Below are 17,018 nucleotides of genomic sequence, written 5' to 3'. Positions count from 1 at the left end.
CAAGCTACTGGATACCAAAGAGAAGCTAAAATGCTGATAATTACGGCAAAGCTTATTCTAATATGGCCCTCCGACTAAGTTAAAACAGCTGCATTAAATGAATGAGCCTCCGGGCAAGAGATATTCTCACTCATATTAGGCGTAGTATTAATCTCCTGCTGCTTGGAGACTTGGCTTGACCCACTGGAGAAACAACATGACTCTCTGTGTAGATATGGATCTGCATTTGTTGTGAATTTTTCATCATACACTAAGTTACCTCCAAAGGATTCACTGCAATGAGTGCTGCCATGGAAGCAGCTGTATGAACAATTGCTGTTTTCTGTAATTCACATCTGGCATTTCCCCATCCCCATTTTCCCCCATCCAAGCATAATAATTAGTGTGCACCTCATCTGTCTTAAAATATATATGAGAAATAAATTTATTAGCAGCCATGAAATGATACCACACTATCTGTTGGATCCATATACTAAATGATTATAATAACACTAAATCCTGTATGACTGCTCTTCGGTAATTAACCCACAAAAACAGGGCTAATCAGAAGTATCATAACTACATGTTGTTCTCCATCTGAATGCATGAAATGCCCCAGACTGTGGGTTTTCCAGATTTTAAAAATGATGCATTTTATTTACTAGATGATTTCCACAGAGGTATTGTTTATAGTGAACTGAAAGGCAAAACTGATTTGATATATTATATATCATTATATATCTTATATATCTTATCATAATCATATAAGCATTCAGCAAAATATTTTTGTTCATTAGATGCAGTTATTTATTTAGAAGTCTAAAGTGAATTCTCTGATAGTAATCTGCTACAACTATCTGGCTAATATTTAATAATCTTGACCAGACTCAGTTTAACATTCAAATGTTTAAAACACAATTTCCAAAGGAACACTAGGTAATATTTTGTATTTAAATTATATATTTTCCCTACCATCCTTTAGAAATAACATGAAGAAGTGCATGTTCTGGAGAATAGTAATGACCAAGACACTATTCTCACTATTAGATCTCACGGCAGCATCGCGTAGTTTAGCTGTGATTAAGGAAAAAAATACTACCTAGTGTTCCTTTAAAAGGTTTGACATAAACATGGTTTCTCTTATGGTAGATAACGACATAGAGAATAGGCTGAATTGCAATGTTTATTACAAAAATATACTGCATCATTTAAATATTTACATCCAACCAAAAAAAGGTGAATACACTTGAGGTACTACTATTGATGGTGGAGGTTTAAACACTTTTGTAAAACAAATGTTCTAAATCAATATGACACAATATACAATATACATTTGTGAACTATGGGGTGTAGTTTTCTCTGTAACAGATGGTTTTATTAAACATAAAAATATACCATAGTTACTCAACAGGCATGTCTAAATGGGAAATAACAGACGTGTTGTGTAGTGCAAAACCTATTTTTGGTGTTAGCTTTGTGTGTATACAATCAGATCTCATACTGTCCGAGAAGTGGACATGTGTAAAGGCTGGACAGATTATCTGCAGTCCCAAACGTATTTACACCGCTAATAGGGGAATTGTAGTTTTTGCAGTGAATACTCACTACTCTAAAGGTCTTCATTCCTTTTGTATGTCATCCATAGTGTATTTTCAAAGCTTTATCCGAACCCATAGTCCCATTTCAAGAGTTTTAAATGAACTTCAAAAAACTTAAGTGTCATTGTCAATAAATCAAGCTAAGATTCTGCTGGGTGACCAGCTAAGAAAGCAGTGTTCTCATTTTCTTATTAATGCAAACATGCCTGAGTCAAGACTTCAGTCTCAGCTGTTAATAACAGAGTAAGTGAGACCCTGCCAATGACACAAACTGGCATTCTGAATTTGTAAATGTAGCCAGATTTATGATTTACAGACAATTCATAAAAATGATTATTAACAATAAAATGTAATTTAAAAATGTAAGATTGTACTTTAGAATAATATCATTTGGGATAGAAAACATCACCTGGTTTCCTTTATAAGACTTTCCAAACTGTGTTTGTGGTGTATTATTCATTAGTAAGTCCCTGCTGCCAGTCATGTACTGAACGAGGTGTTTTAAATATAACACTTAACTTTTAAAATGTTTTTGATGACAATAAATTGAATGACAAATAAAATCAACAGTTCGTAAATTAAGACATATTCAGCAATGCACCACCTTAAAGGCTACAAACAAACAGTAGGTTTGCTGCAGTGTGTACTATAATTCGTACCTCTCAAATCTATTAGACACGTAATAACCATAAGAATAACACATAGCAGGAAATTATTATTCACTTCCACGTTAAAAGAATTAACTTGGCTCATTGTCTTTTAAAATAATCAGGATTCTTTCTCACACAGCACCCAAAAACTGTCCCTGAATATGAATAAGGCTTCTTTAGAAACTGGTGGAAGTTTGCTCTACATTCCACAGGTACTGAAAGACTTCTCAAACATCCGTTCCTGGACGCTAGAGGATATGATCGCTAACTAGCAAGCAAGCAAAACAAGGAGTGGGGGAGGGGGGCAATCCTGCAGAACATTCAGACACCCAGGACTGGAATGAGGAAACTCAAGAACATTTCAGAACTAGAATGGCCGACTGATTGTCAGGTTCCATCTACTTGGTTACATGTCAAAGTGATTTCAGTGCCTATTTTTCAGCCTCCACTCATTCATAATGAAGAGTCATGGCCGGCTGGCAGGAAAGACTTTCACCACGATACACTTCTGAATTCGTAGCATTTTCAGTGTCTTTTAAGCTGGAATTTTTAGTGAGGAAAACCAGCTGGCAACACTAACACAGGGCTTGCTGTCCTTCAGCATGGATCAAGCCTCTATACTAATAAAGTATAAGCTTCTACATCAGACGGTTTCAGATTGGATGAGGTCATCTTGCATTACGATTATCTTTCTGTAGGAATTTGACACTCTCCCTTAATTTCTTGGTGAAAATGTGACTGGATCTTCCACAGTACGTGTGCGTTGTACTCTTTAGCTTTTCCTCCAGTGGCTGAAGGAGAGTTCTGACTGGATCGTCTCCAAATGGATACTGGAAAACAGCAAGAACATGTCAACGAATCTCATATTTGTTCAACAATGTTCTTCAAATATAATGAAGTTTTACCAGTTTTTTTTTTAATTTAGAAATTTAAATAAATATGTCTAGCCTAACTCCACAAATACAACACTCATAAAATTGCTCTTTTTTCTAGCTTTAACCCTTCAAACACACAAACAAGTAATTTATAGTAATCATCATTCAGTGGGAGCAAGTATGCACAGTAAATAATAATAAAAAAGGATTTTATGGGGCCTCATTTGCTTTGTGTTCTGGCCTGGTATGAGGTCACTAGAAAGAGCACTCGTTTTATCACCGATGCAACACATATCAGGCCCTGATGAAGCAGCATTTACTGTCTCTTATTGATTTTTATGGGAAGGATGGGCGTGCTGGATGCTGCCTTGCATTCTCTTAGTCCCAAACGAAGCATCGGTACTAAAGATTTTACGGCTCTTCCGTGGGGTTTGGCACTGTAATGGTGGGGTCTTTTATTGCCAGGCAAACTCCTGCATCTGTGAGTGTCTACAGGGGGTAAATGCTACAATAGGATGTTGTAGGGTGTGGTGGGGGGAGAACGGAGTCTTTGTGGAGAAAGCAACACAAGTTCACACTGTTTTCCTGCCACAAAACTGTATGCCTCCTGAAACTAAACATAAGAAAAAGAACTATTCACACAGAGACAACACAACTCTTTCCAAACAACTTCAAACTTCACTTCTAATGATGATCTTATTTTTTTCTTCCCAGGTTATTTTGGTGGAGCTGTATGCGGGTGTAAGTTCGGCCTGCCACACAAACAGCACCCAGTTGAATCATGGGCCTCCAGTAATGACAGACCTCATTTAGCTAATGGTCCTGAATGTTTCCTCCACTGTCAGGGGCAAAGAGGTCTTGCCTGGCCATAATGACCGGAGACACACAGGCACGCTCTCTCCCTCCCTCTGCAGATAAAATGAACAAGGGATTGACCGCTTGCCACAAGCCAGAGGTTTGGGGGAGCAGAAAGAGAAAGCTCAAGCCTGATGAACGAGGAAGAGATGCAGTGAGGGAGAGATAAAGAATGGAGGGTGGAAGAAGGGAGTGTTGGGCTTTAAAGATTAGCGCATTAAGAACGATCGTTGTGCCTGACGAAGACGACAGAGATTAAGTCCAGAACACGATGGCCCTGGCAGGCTGAAGGGAGAAGTTAACAGAGCTATCGATTTCTCCTTGTCAGCAATAGAGCAAACTCTCCCTTTCATGCCAAACTGACACCTATGAACAAACCTGGGGTATAACAACACAAATGTTAACTTGGTTTAGAAGTATCCACTGAAAACAAAAACATAAAGCAATTTTGCATTTTCCAAACTTCTCTAGACAGACAGGTGAAAACATAAGCAAAGATTAGACATGCTAAACTTTTTAATTAATAACTATAATTAAAGCACTGAACAAGGTTAAACACAGATTTGTGTTGGAAAACAAACGGGAAGTCAGTCCGAGCAGATCGTGTGACGCCCAATGGGAGATGATGGGGTAGAGCAACAAAGGACAACCAGCCCAGGTATTATTGCTGAAAAAATATCTGAGAGATAAGTCCATGTCATTTCACTCAGCAGTGTGCTGAGCCTATTATGAGGATTGAGACAGCAAGCCAAATTTGTGTCAGCTTGGGCCCAAAGGAACCTCAATATGGCCTTTTCCAAATTAACCACCTCTAATTAGATTTCAGTCTGCCCTAATGAAAATCTAGCATGATGATATTTAGCACCTATGTTATTAAGCAGTGCATCCAATTAAAAAGTTACACCTGTTTTCTCCTGATAGACCTCTTAAGCTTTAGCCTAACACTTCAGAAAAAAAATCTCTCTCAACGTATTTATAAATTAATTAAAGATGATACGGACACTTACTTTATGAATAGCATCATATATGGCTCGGAATGCAGGCTGCTTATCATCATGGTAAACACCTCGATTTCCATGAAGAATATAAACACCATGTTGCTCAGCTGCAGCACAGTTGCTGCCGTAGATGCAGTGGTCTGGACGGTAGTTCCAGTGGCATGGGAACACAAACAAGCCCTCTGGGAAACATAAGGGTGCATTTAATCTTTAGTCTACAGAGAAGCAATTGTCTAAAAGGGAACGTATCATACTCCTTTTTCACAAATTAAAACAGTTCTCTGGGGTCTTAAAGAAACACCTGTGATATGCTTTGTTCAAAATAACAATGATCAAACAACAGCACTTTTCCTCACACTGCTTAAACAGTCCTATTCAGAATGACATGTTTATGTCTGCTCCTTTAAATGAGAATAAGCCACAGCTCAGTTAAGTATGAGAGGCCAAGAGTTGAAGCTACTTTAATTTTGATTGCTCTCTTTTTCACTGTTCTTGCTTTCTCCAAACAGTCGTTGTGTTAGTTTGGTTGTGTTTAACCTGCACTCTTACATAAGCATTTGTCCAGTGCTGTGACTAAGGAGATACAGCCGAGGAGGTGGGACAAGTCTAATGTGCCTGCACCCTATGTAAGATTCAGCAAATAATGTGAACTTTTTTATTGATTGATTGATTGACTGGTGGTCAGAAAACATGGGATTAAATAAGATTGGTATTCTTTCACAATTTATGAGCTCAAGGTCATTTTTTTTTAAAAATATCCTCATAATTTGGAAAGCTGCAGCCAGGTACCACTGAAACATTAGAAAGACAACTTATACCAAGAAGTATATATTTGTATAACATCAGGAGAAACAAGTGATCTAAAGTCCCTGGATTCTGCTCTCTAAACTTTTAATCTTCATTCCTATTTTAACAGTTTGGCTTTAAATATAGGAGACAAGCTCATAACCACTGTTTCTTCTTTTCCCATTTTATATGAAGCATTTTTGCACATACACAGGGACAATTCGAAGAAAAATGAAGCATGTAATAACGTAGCAGATTCTGTTATGTGCCTCTGGTGAACCATGAGGCCTGGACCTTTTCCACATCCACATGCTACAATGCAAGCAGCCTCAAACACACCCTCAAGAGACAATCTTGGAGTGACGTGAGCGACATGTTGCCTGCTGGTGTGAATGGGGTGTTAGGATGTGGATATTCGACAAAGTTAAATATCAATTAGCAGACATACACCAGAAGCTCAATGACATAATTATTTACCTGGATTGTAGTGGAATATGACATTTAGGAGGTCTTGGTCTCCCCATGTGATATTGAGTTTGTATTTCTGCAGAAGTGGCATTAGCAAGTCTTCCCATTTCAGAGGAACTTGTGTCATACCATTCTATTCACACAACACAGAATAACAGTTTGGTAATGAACTTTTACACAATGTCAAAGTAAGTTATACACTTAAGCTGTTTTCAAAACTGATTGGTTTGCATAGAAATGGTTGCGATTTAAGCCTCTATGATGGCCATTGATCCTAGACCAACAGTCAAATATATTTTTAACAGTTATTTCACCAAGTTCAGTTTTCAGAGGTTTCAAGCTGGGTTGGCAATAATGTGCCCAAATGTTTTAAAAAAAATATTGCTTCCTCTCATCAAGTAGAGTAAGGAAGCATGATGAAACACTTTCAGCAATGTGGAAATCTGACAAGACAACTAGTAGAATAACAGTGACATCTGGTGGTCAGTAATAATAAAATGAATTACCATTAAAAACTGGATCTCCTAGTAACGTAATCACCAAGACCTCACAGGTGCTCTTAAATATGCCAAAATAAAGTGGAAAAAAAGACAAAGGAATGTGCAAATACACGTTGGCTACTCTACCTTGAAGTGTGTGGCTCTGATTCGTGTCATATTCATGAGCATGACACCAGAGTTCACTCCAGTCTTGCCATAGTATGGATGGCGTGCAAAACGGTTGTACCAGGCAATTCGAGGCTCCTCATGTTCTGGTGCCATAGCTGCCATGTGACTGCTGTTAAAGTGGGACAGAAAGTTCCAGATCTCCTCCACTGGCTGCAGGAACAGAATGTCTGTGTCCACATACAGCAGAGAGTCCACCTCAGGCAGGATGAGCTGAGAAACAAACAACAAAACACCTTCAACTTCTGACCTGAAACAAATTTTTTGAAGAGTTCTGTTGAAGGGAATACAGTCAACTAAAGCAGTTGTTTAAGAACATTCTCTAATCCAATTCAGCTACACTGAGACATGTAGTTTGCCACAAAACAGCAGCTGACTGAGAGTAGTTTCAATGACTGTACAAACCACAGACCAATCCTAAAATAACTTCCTTTATCCATGGAATCGTCTTTATGTTGTCTGCTCTTTAGTGCACCCTGGAATGTCCTCCCTGATCAGTTACCAGAGTGAGCTCTAATAACGGATTAGATCCAGGACCAGCATAAGAAGACTGTACTCACAGGCAAGAAGAGCCTCTGGGAAGCACAAGGTTTGAACAGCTTCTTCCACTCCTTGGCATTGTCACTGGGGAATGTGATGGGGTAAGTGGTATAGTTAAATTTGGAACGGACGTTCACTGGCCAGGACTCCAGCTAGCACAAAGAAAGCATGGGGACAGAAGTTAATCAACAAAGATTTTTGCAAATATTACAGGACCACACAAGCAAACTTTCATCATATAAACTTTGTGACAAGTGTCTCAGTAATCCCTGTAAATGTTTTTAAAATATATAAATGAACGAACTACTACTACATTTCAGAGCCATCTCATGAAAAATATGTAAATGTCTGTATTAGGATAAATGTGTTTGAAATTTATTCATTATCTGTAATCCTTATCCAGTTCAGGGTCGCGGTGGGTCCAGAGCCTACCTGGAATCATTGGGCGCAAGGTGGGAATACACCCTGGAGGGGGCGCCAGTCCTTCACAGGGCAACACACACACTCAGACATTCACTCACACACTCACACCTACGGACACTTTTGAGTCGCCAATCCACCTACCAACGTGTGTTTTTTGGACTGTGGAAGGAAACCGGAGGAGCCCGGAGGAAACCCAAGCAGACACGGGGAGAACACACCAAACTCCTCTCAGTCTGGAGCTGTGTGACTGTGACACTACCTGCTGCACCACCATGCCTTGTTTGAAATTCTAAGTGCAGAAATATACTAACCTTACCTATAAAAGTATGACAATAATTAAAGCTACCCAAACATGAATGCTTTGAGCAATGGAGACAATGATTCACATATGAGTGTGTTCTTTTTTTTATCCTAAGCTGTATGAATATCATGACTTTTGGTAAGCTTTATTTTTTAAGTGACTGCACGACAGAGGTGAATCGTTACTGACTAATTTTGCAAGCCAGAAGTACAGGGCATTTAATGAATTCATGAACAGTAACTACAGCAGTTACATGCAAATGCAACAGAGTACTTTGATGTGAAATAGAGCATTAATTAAAGACCTTCGATTCCCGCTCTGGGTGACTGTCTGTGAGGAGTTGGTGTGTTCTCCCCGTGTCTCCCCGTTTCCTCCGGTTTCCTCCCACAGTCCAAAAACACACGTTGGTAGGTGGATTGGCAACTCAAAAAGTGTCTGTAGGTGTGAGTGTGTGAGTGAATGTGTGTGTCTGCGATGCCCTGTGAAGGACTGGCGCCCCCTCCAGGGTGTGTTCCCGCCTTGCGCCCAATGATTCCAGGTGGGCTTTGGCCCCACTGCGACCCTGAACTGGATAAGCGGTTAAAGATAATGAATGAATGAGAGGTTGTTTAGGCCAGGAATCTAAGAATCAAAACCTAAGCAATGTCAACCATTAACTTACAGAATATTTGAAGCCAGAATGTAGCTCATCCTCAGCAAAGATGTGAAAGTGGAGGGCTCTGTTGCTGAAGAGAACAGCAGACTTCAGCATGGTCAGGGTCTCCTCCAGCCTTGGGCCACATGCCACCACTGCTAACCTGACTGGTTCAACACTGTCCACATTGCTGACACTGGACTCTGTCTTATCTAGAGTATACCTGCAGAACAGTAGAGCTGTAGTGAGCTTGTGGATTGATATCAATCAAAATGGAGAAAGGGAGATGCAACATTCAAGGGTCAGGTGTTGTTCATTCAGTCCTTTCATGTTAGGTGCTCAATGTTTGTGAAATTAAAATGGTGAGCAATGGGAACCTGAAAAACAAGATTTTGGCAGTGCCTGAACCAGCCAAAACAAAAGCTGAGTCCAGACAATTCTCCACAAACTCATGGCTACAAACTAAGCTCACAACTGAGGTTAGTCAACCCATCCTACCTACGAGCGGTTTCCATAAAGCAGTTGTTTCCACAAACATCAGGGGGCAGTCTCCAATAGGGATTCCAGTGTGTGACAGACATTGATTTACACCTGACAGAACAAGAAAAATATGCTCTACATGAAACACTGAGTTCTTCCAGCAGATGTAAGCTCAGGCATAAGTCAAGGACTGTCCCAGCTTGGTAATGACAGTTTAGTTTACTGCAGGGAAGACTGATATCACAGGCCTTATCTTGGAAGCAGCTGTTCAAATGCAAGCAAATGGTGAGAGTAATAAAACAATGTGACATAAGAATGTTAATCATGACTTTTGGTAAGCTTTCCATTTTAAGTGACTGCAGGACACATATGAACCAGCACTGACCAATTCTGCAATTAAGAAGAGGGCATTAAATGAATTCAACAACAGTTGGTGTAGCAGTTAAATGCAAATGTGACATAGAAAGTATTTTGATGTGAAATAGAGAATTGATTAAGGAACTTTCGTTTTCAGACTTTTATTATAAAAGGTAGAGACAGGCAGCTAAATTATTATATTCCATCTCAAGCTACCAGTCAGATTAAGTGTCCTTTGGATTTTTGTACATACTGTTGATAGTGTAAATTTAATAGTGTAAATATGCTTTGAGATTTTTTTCTTTAACATATATAAAATATATTTTCTCAAATTACTAAAAAACTTTGTCCATCCATATTCTGATATATCTCTTTCATATTCCAACAACTGTGAACAACTCTGAACACCTATGGATTCATTATTTTAACAGTAATTGGTTTACATTTTTATCTGGTCAATCAAGTGGAATATTGTGGGGAGGGGGAATCCAACATATGAAATTCTCCTTTTAAAAAAATAATAAGCTGTTAACTAAGAAATTAATGTTGGGTAAATCGAAGAGCAGATATCCCACCGCTGAACTAGATTAACACAGTTAGCTAGTGATAGCTAACTTAGCAGATCTACTGCTGGCAACCTGAGGCTTCTCTCAAAGCAACGTCCCTCAACCTGGAAACCTCACTATTTTCTGAATGAAAGAATTCATTCGGCCGGGGGTTTAAACCCATGAGGTTATTAACCCGCTCGTGTTACCAGGCTGCATCTGTGTGTACCTGTAATTAAGAGTTTTCTACCCCGCTGGTGTTAGTGTTTACCTGTCCTGCCAGCGGAGGCCTGATCTCTCCGCGGGTTTTCCTGCGAGGCGCTGTGGGGCTGCAGCTGCTCTCTCCCCGCTCTGCGACTCCACCGCCTCCAGAGACGAGGCGAGCTCGTTAAACACATACAGCACCGAAAAGAAGAGCAGCACAACGCCGGCGAACACCAGCCGCACACAACGCCGCATTTTACACAGGGAACAGCAGCTGTCACCCCGAGAGTCACGTCATTGTGGACGTTTTGAAAGTCCTCCGTTGCTCCTCTTAGACACTCTCTCTCTCGTGTGTGTGTGTGTGTGTGTATGCGCACTAGGTATATTTTACGTTGTGGGGACCAAAACACATTTTGTACACACATTGCGGGGACATAATTTTGAGAACCCCAACATGTAAATCATTACATTTTAATGTTTAAGGTTTGGGGTGGATCAGTGTTTGGGTTGAGCAACTGAACAAACATCATCTATTAAATGACCCCACAGTGCATGAAAACAAATGTGTATGTGTGTATACGTGTGTGTGTGTGTGTGTCTGTGTACTTATCTCAAAGGTCCAGGACAACACTGTACTACTGATAAACATAGCTACTACATTCTATCCACTGAGTTGTAATAGGGACAACAAAGCTTCTGACATTGCTAATCTCAGCACTGCAGAAACTACACTATGTAACTTTTGGAGGAGGGTAGGAAACCACCAGCCTCCTACCCTCACTTCACTGATTTTTGATACTTGGTGTGCTTTTACTTGGTGTGCTTTTACTTGGTGTGCTTTTTACCTCCCACAACTTACTATAATCATGGCCATGACTGAACTCTCTTATCACAGCTTGTCATAGTGAAACAACTTAAACTCATTCCCACATCTTTGTATTATCAAATACATTACAAATGTATCCAGTCATAAATGTGTTTACAGTTATTGAATACTAGATACTTTGCACTAATAACTGATTTCCTAAATGCTGATGTAAATAAAAATCTATCTACTGATCACACTTCTATTGGTGCCTTAAAATAATAATTAGAAGTATTTTATTAAAGCAACTGAGAGAATGGTATGTTCCAATGGTTATAAATAAGTAGGTTTAATTTGAAAATGTAATAAGCTAATAAGTAAAATTCACAATTTTAAATTATTTTATCAGCTTCAGTATCACCTTTGATTAAAAATCAAACATGCACACACCCACACATTTTTGAGGGTTAACATGGCTTTTCTTGATAATCTAGTTTACAATAATAAGCACAATCATTTCAAACAGTCTTGTTACCATACACGAAACTGGTCAAATAAACCAAAGACCACAGATGTGTAAATTGCTATCAAGTGCTTTAACCGATATAAACTTGAGAAAATGCTTTTAGGTTAAAGCCTGCGAAAAAAAAGTCTACTATATAATACAGGGCAAAAGTGTCCGGTGGTAATGACTGATACTATTGCAAACACATACAAAAGAGACACTCCATCATATTTCAGCATCACATTCCTGAATTTCAAGTTCACCATGAATACATGTAAAGGAATGAGGCATAAGGCAATTATTTTTCATAAAAAAATATTTTTTTTTTTTACATCTTTAAACTCTCATGTCCAAAATATGATAATTATATGCTGGACATAAAGTACACCATGGTGGAAGCACCATTAGAGGCCCTTTAACTCCTTCAGAAGTGCAAACATTAATTTGTCTTTCAATAAAACCCTGATGAAGTAATCATTTTTAACTGTTTTGTCAGTGCACTTTTCACAGTATTTAGGAAATGTGTACTATTGTAACGTGAAAAACATGCTTGTGATTTATAAAACTCTGACAGAAACTCAACAAATGACTTTTTTTTAACCCCTCAACAGACAGGCATTAAAACAGTGCTTTTCCCCAAGTGCTGAGACCCACCAGATCCTACTATTCATCAGCTAAGATCAGTAATTACTAAAAACCTCTTCACATTTATTCTCTGTAAACGTCTGTGAAACTCATACCAAAATACTCCCTGTGTGATTAAAATATTATGGACACATCCTACACTAGGGGGTTCTTTGTCTCAGTTGTAGGGACCCTAAGCATGTCACAATTACAGGTGCTGGTCATAAAATTAGATTATCATGAAAAAGTTAATTTATTTCAGTATTTCCATTCAAAAAGTGAAACGTGTATATTATACTCATTCATTACACACAGACTGATATATTTCAAGTGTTTATTTCTTTTAATTTGATGATGGATTGCTGCTGCGTGGTCCAAAGTTATGTTCTTTGCGAACTCACCTGACCTTAACCCCATAGATAAATCTATGGGGTATTGTGAAGAGGAAGATGCAATACACCAGACCCAACAATGCAGAAGAGCTGAAGGCCACTATCAGAGCAACCTGGGCTCTCATAACACCTGAGCAGTGCCGCAGACTGATCGACTTCATGCCACGCCGCATTGCTGCAGTAATTCAGGCAAAAGGAGCCCCAACTAAATATTGAGTGCTGTACATGTTCATACTTTTCAGTTGGCCAGCGTTTCTAAAAATCCTTTTTTTTTTTGTATTGGTCTTAAGTAACATTCTAATTTGAGATACTCAATTAGGGGTTTTCATTAGTTGTCAGTTATAATCATCAAATTAAATGAAAAACACTTGAAATATATCAGTCTGTGTGTAATGAATGAGTATAATATACAAAATTCACCTTTTGAATGGAATTACTGAAATAAATCAACTTTTTCATGATATTCAAATTTTATGACCAGCACCAGTCTTTTCACCGATCTAATGTAACTGACCCACCTCCTGAAGGTCTTGATATTTACCTCATTAGTCGGGTGTGACAGATCAACCAAAGTGTGTAGAGTGCATAAGATTGAGAGCCACTTCAGTATCCTTTGAATACATTCTCTTATTGTCCTTTACTTCCATAATTCTCAGAACCAGCAAGTCTTTCCATGTCGCTCCAAAGCTTAGAAAATATAGATTGGTGAAATAGTAATTAGAGAAAAGAGTTACAAATGAAGTTTATTCTTAGTTGCAGCATGGGCATTAATGACTTCTTGCTACTCAGTTCAGACCTTCTTATGATCTTAGTGCAGTAAATGCTGTAGGCAGACTCAAAGCCCCATCCAATCCAGCGAAGCCAGGGAAGTGAGTGATTTCTGTATTGCCATCTTTGAGCTTAAATAAAAGGATGGGGTTCTTGGGTGTTAGTGTGGTTCTCTGTTGAGTGATGTGCCTTCACCTCGGGGAGAGGATGATCTGGAGACAGTTTTCTCAGTGTTATCTGAGCTGAATCCACTCTGGCTGTGTTGGTCCGCTGACGTGGCCACTGAGGATGAGCTGGTGGAGGAGGAGAGAGGCTTCGTTTTCTCCTTAAAGTCTGTAATGATGACCGTCAGATTTCCCACTGTGACTTCCAAGTGCTGTGCACTGCTTCTGTCAATGTTTTTTAAGCGTGGCCTGTGAAAAGTTTACAAAAACAACAACAAATAAAGCAATTCTAAGTTCAGAAATGCAATAGTAACTAACTATTTAATAAAAATAATAATAATAAAAAAAAAACAAACAGACTGGTTTGAACAAAACATAGGTGTTGTAAACAAGAACGTTTAAAATGGTCTGTCATTTTGCCATTCCAGTCAAAAACAACACAGAACAATCCCAAGTTCCATTCAATTTTATGTTCACACGGCTAAAATAAATTACAAAAATATTTACCTCATTTTTTTGTGGCTGTCCTTTTTCAGGGTTGGCTCTCTGTCGTGTTTGTCCTTGTCCGTCTTTTCCCTTTTCTCTTTTTTGGGTTGTGTAGGTGAAGAGAATTGTGGCGTTACTTGCTGAGCCACAATCTGAGATACAGGGCGAGGTTTACTGGAAGAGAGTGTCAGATGAAGAAAGATGATGACATCATGGAGAACTTATAGCCAGGGCTAATGGGGTCATTAGTGGTCAGAACTAAATAAAGGGGTTGTGCTCAAATTCCCAAAACCTCAAGAGCTGGGATATTGCTTAGCTGAACTCAGCTTCTTGCAGAAAAGAGGCCAGATCAGACGTCTAAATGCTACAACACATTTACTATTTATCACATGTGAACACAGCGCTTTACTGATCAATGCATTTCACCAAAAGTTAATGTGCAGGGGTCACTTTTATGTCACAAGACAATAAAATCAATTTAAGCTCAAATGTGAGTAAAGTTGAATATTTTTTAAATATCTAGGTTTGCTATATTAGAATATTACTATATTCTTCATATAATACACTCTACATGACATTCTGTAGGTAGCACATATATTCAAAATGTGTCTCCAATAGTTTCCAATAACAAGAATAATGTAGGTTCCAAATAAAGCAGATGAAAAGAAATATGAGGTACAAAATTGAGGTACTAGGTTTCCTACATTCTCAGTGTTTTCTTTTTTTTTTAAATTTAGGGTAAAACATAAAAAGGGTAGTGAATAACAGTAAAGTGGTCCAGTACTCACAAGCTATTGTTTTTTTTTTCACATAAATACTGGATCAGTATCAACAACAGAGAAGACCGTTAAAATGAGGGCATTTCTGACACACGTTACTAATGACGCTTTTCCGTTGCATGGAACCTACATCGGTCTACTTGACTCGACACGGCTCTTTTGCTTTCCAAATCTGCTGCTTGGCCAAATCTGTTACCTGGTCCCAGCTCACTCCACATTCCAACTGTGCCGAGTAGGTACTAAATGGTGACGTGTAAACCCTGCAGAGTGCTGATTGGCGAGAGCCATGACAATCACGATGAAATGCAGACCTCATTCAAATCCAGCACAAATTTGCCACTTGTAAAATCTCTTAAGTTACAACAGCTTTCACATTTATTTTTACCAGACTCACAGTAGCTAAACGTGCAATAAGTAAAACTGATCTGTGAGAACTGGGGAGCAGAGCTGTGTTAAGTCCATAAAAACAAAAATTAAACATGCAAATACGTGATGAGTAAACGGCGCCTAACTTTACCGCCGCCATTGTTGAGGTTTTCAAAGTCAGAGAATCCTGTTAGAGACCGGGTTTTGCGACACCACCAGCTCCATTTCGTGGGGGAGCCCTGCCAGTGGAAAAGCGACAAGCTTTAATCGTGCCAAAGCATGTCGAGTCATGTACAGCCAGATCCATGCAGTGGAAAAGCACCAAATGTGATGCTTGCAAGTGCTCCAGTAGATGGAGCCTAACTGTTCCATCAGCACGATAACCAAATTATGTATATTCACACATCAGACAAGCAGCGTTAAAATACTAATTTCAATAACTTTCATACCAGTATTTTAGGGGAGGCATGTTTAGCTACTATTCATCATTTTTTAGTTAAGCTTTTAAAATGTAAACTTTTCATAGCTCTGAAACTAAATAAATGCTATACACACTAAACAGCATTCATTCAAACTTTGTAAATGTTTTTTTACAAGTATTTGTGTCACAAATAAAACATACTATCAGTTTAATAAATAAATACGTTTATCTACAACTATCAAGTGTTTATCAACATTACAGGATCAAATTTCAACATCAGTAAGAAAATGTGAAAGTTGTATCGAGGCACACCTAGGACATTATAGGTCAGCTTGTGTCTAGCAGTTAATGACATGTATTAAAATAAACATGAATAAGGTCACCTCTTATACATGTAATTTGTTTTTTTTGTCCCCGCAATGCAAAGCACCTCATGGAACAGTAACTTACTTTCAGCAGGTTCATATTTCTCCACAACGTCAAAAATCTTTTGATTTTCAATAAAAGACATTGTATACTTTTTCTTCTACCCCTGGTTGAAGAAACTACTATTGTTTAAGTACAAATGCTTCAACACTTTAGTCTCGTACATAGAGGTGAGACTATGATTATTTCATCATCGCTGTGTTGTGAGACAGTGAACGTTTTGTGGTAACGCTTTGGGCGACAGTGTGACTGGGGGGCGTCGTGTTTGTGTCTGGGGTCTTACCGAGTTGACGTCCCTTTTCTAACGTCGCACATCATACACTTGAAAGCTTCGGCTGTGTTCCTGAAAGTGCAGACGCTACAGTCCCAGTATCCCTCGTCTGTCGGAGGCTTACAGTGTCGTTTCGGCCTTTAAACACAAAAACAACAACAAACGAGGAATGAAATAATAGAATCAAGCAAACCAAGGGCATAATCTCAGAGATCTCACCCCAGCTGTGTCTGTGTCGAGAGCTGAAAGCTGTCGGAAGTTAAATTCTTTTTCGAATTTACCGTTCCACCTTAAATGGCACAGACTTCTCACTCGGGCCACAGTCAATAGAGCGCCTGAATGTAACTGCTGCCATATTTAAGGTAGTAGTGTTGAATATTCGACTGAGAAGCTGCCAAATGAGTTCTGACGCTGACACTTTTCACTAAAACAGCGCGTGTTACGACATTTCCCTCAGCCTCATTTATAACACAACTCTTTTACCTGGTCGGACTCTTCTTGTCTCCCATTTCCCCGGGATGTTGTGGTAATTAAAGAGTGAAGAAAGCGGAGCCAAGTCCTCCTCCGAGCACAGCTCCAGCTGTCGCGCACTCCGGGCGGAAGCCGGTCACGTGTTGCGGCTCAGCCAATCAGCGACCCGCATTCACTCTCAC

The 17,018-nt window shown here is 39.1% G+C and overlaps 2 protein-coding genes across 3 annotated transcripts; both read right to left on the bottom strand.

The window, feature by feature from the left end:
• Positions 1 to 1,081: 1,081 nt before the first annotated feature.
• gxylt1a (glucoside xylosyltransferase 1a) lies at positions 1,082 to 10,698 on the bottom strand. 2 transcript variants are annotated; one of them, XM_066669946.1, is made up of 8 exons: positions 10,426 to 10,698; positions 9,271 to 9,363; positions 8,800 to 8,995; positions 7,435 to 7,566; positions 6,836 to 7,087; positions 6,219 to 6,342; positions 4,965 to 5,137; positions 1,082 to 3,057 (listed from the first exon to the last, which is right to left on the bottom strand). In XM_066669946.1, exons 1-8 carry the CDS (start codon positions 10,611 to 10,613, stop codon positions 2,896 to 2,898), a joined length of 1,320 nt encoding a protein of 439 aa, XP_066526043.1. In that variant the 5' UTR covers positions 10,614 to 10,698; the 3' UTR covers positions 1,082 to 2,895. The 2 variants fall into 2 exon arrangements, with proteins under 2 accessions (XP_066526043.1, XP_066526044.1); XM_066669947.1 differs by lacking the exon at positions 9,271 to 9,363 and having other exon boundaries at positions 1,089 to 3,057.
• Positions 10,699 to 11,512: 814 nt separating this feature from the next.
• On the bottom strand, positions 11,513 to 17,018 carry LOC136695138 (YY1-associated factor 2-like). The gene is made up of 4 exons (XM_066668978.1): positions 16,849 to 17,018; positions 16,378 to 16,503; positions 14,124 to 14,276; positions 11,513 to 13,865 (listed from the first exon to the last, which is right to left on the bottom strand). Exons 1-4 carry the CDS (start codon positions 16,872 to 16,874, stop codon positions 13,613 to 13,615), a joined length of 558 nt encoding a protein of 185 aa, XP_066525075.1. The 5' UTR covers positions 16,875 to 17,018; the 3' UTR covers positions 11,513 to 13,612.

Source organism: Hoplias malabaricus, chromosome 4 (genome assembly GCF_029633855.1).
Source record: "Hoplias malabaricus isolate fHopMal1 chromosome 4, fHopMal1.hap1, whole genome shotgun sequence".
NCBI lineage: Eukaryota > Metazoa > Chordata > Actinopteri > Characiformes > Erythrinidae > Hoplias > Hoplias malabaricus.
The sequence above is the reverse complement of the archived record's forward strand: the minus strand, read 5'-3'. Positions and strand labels throughout refer to the sequence as shown.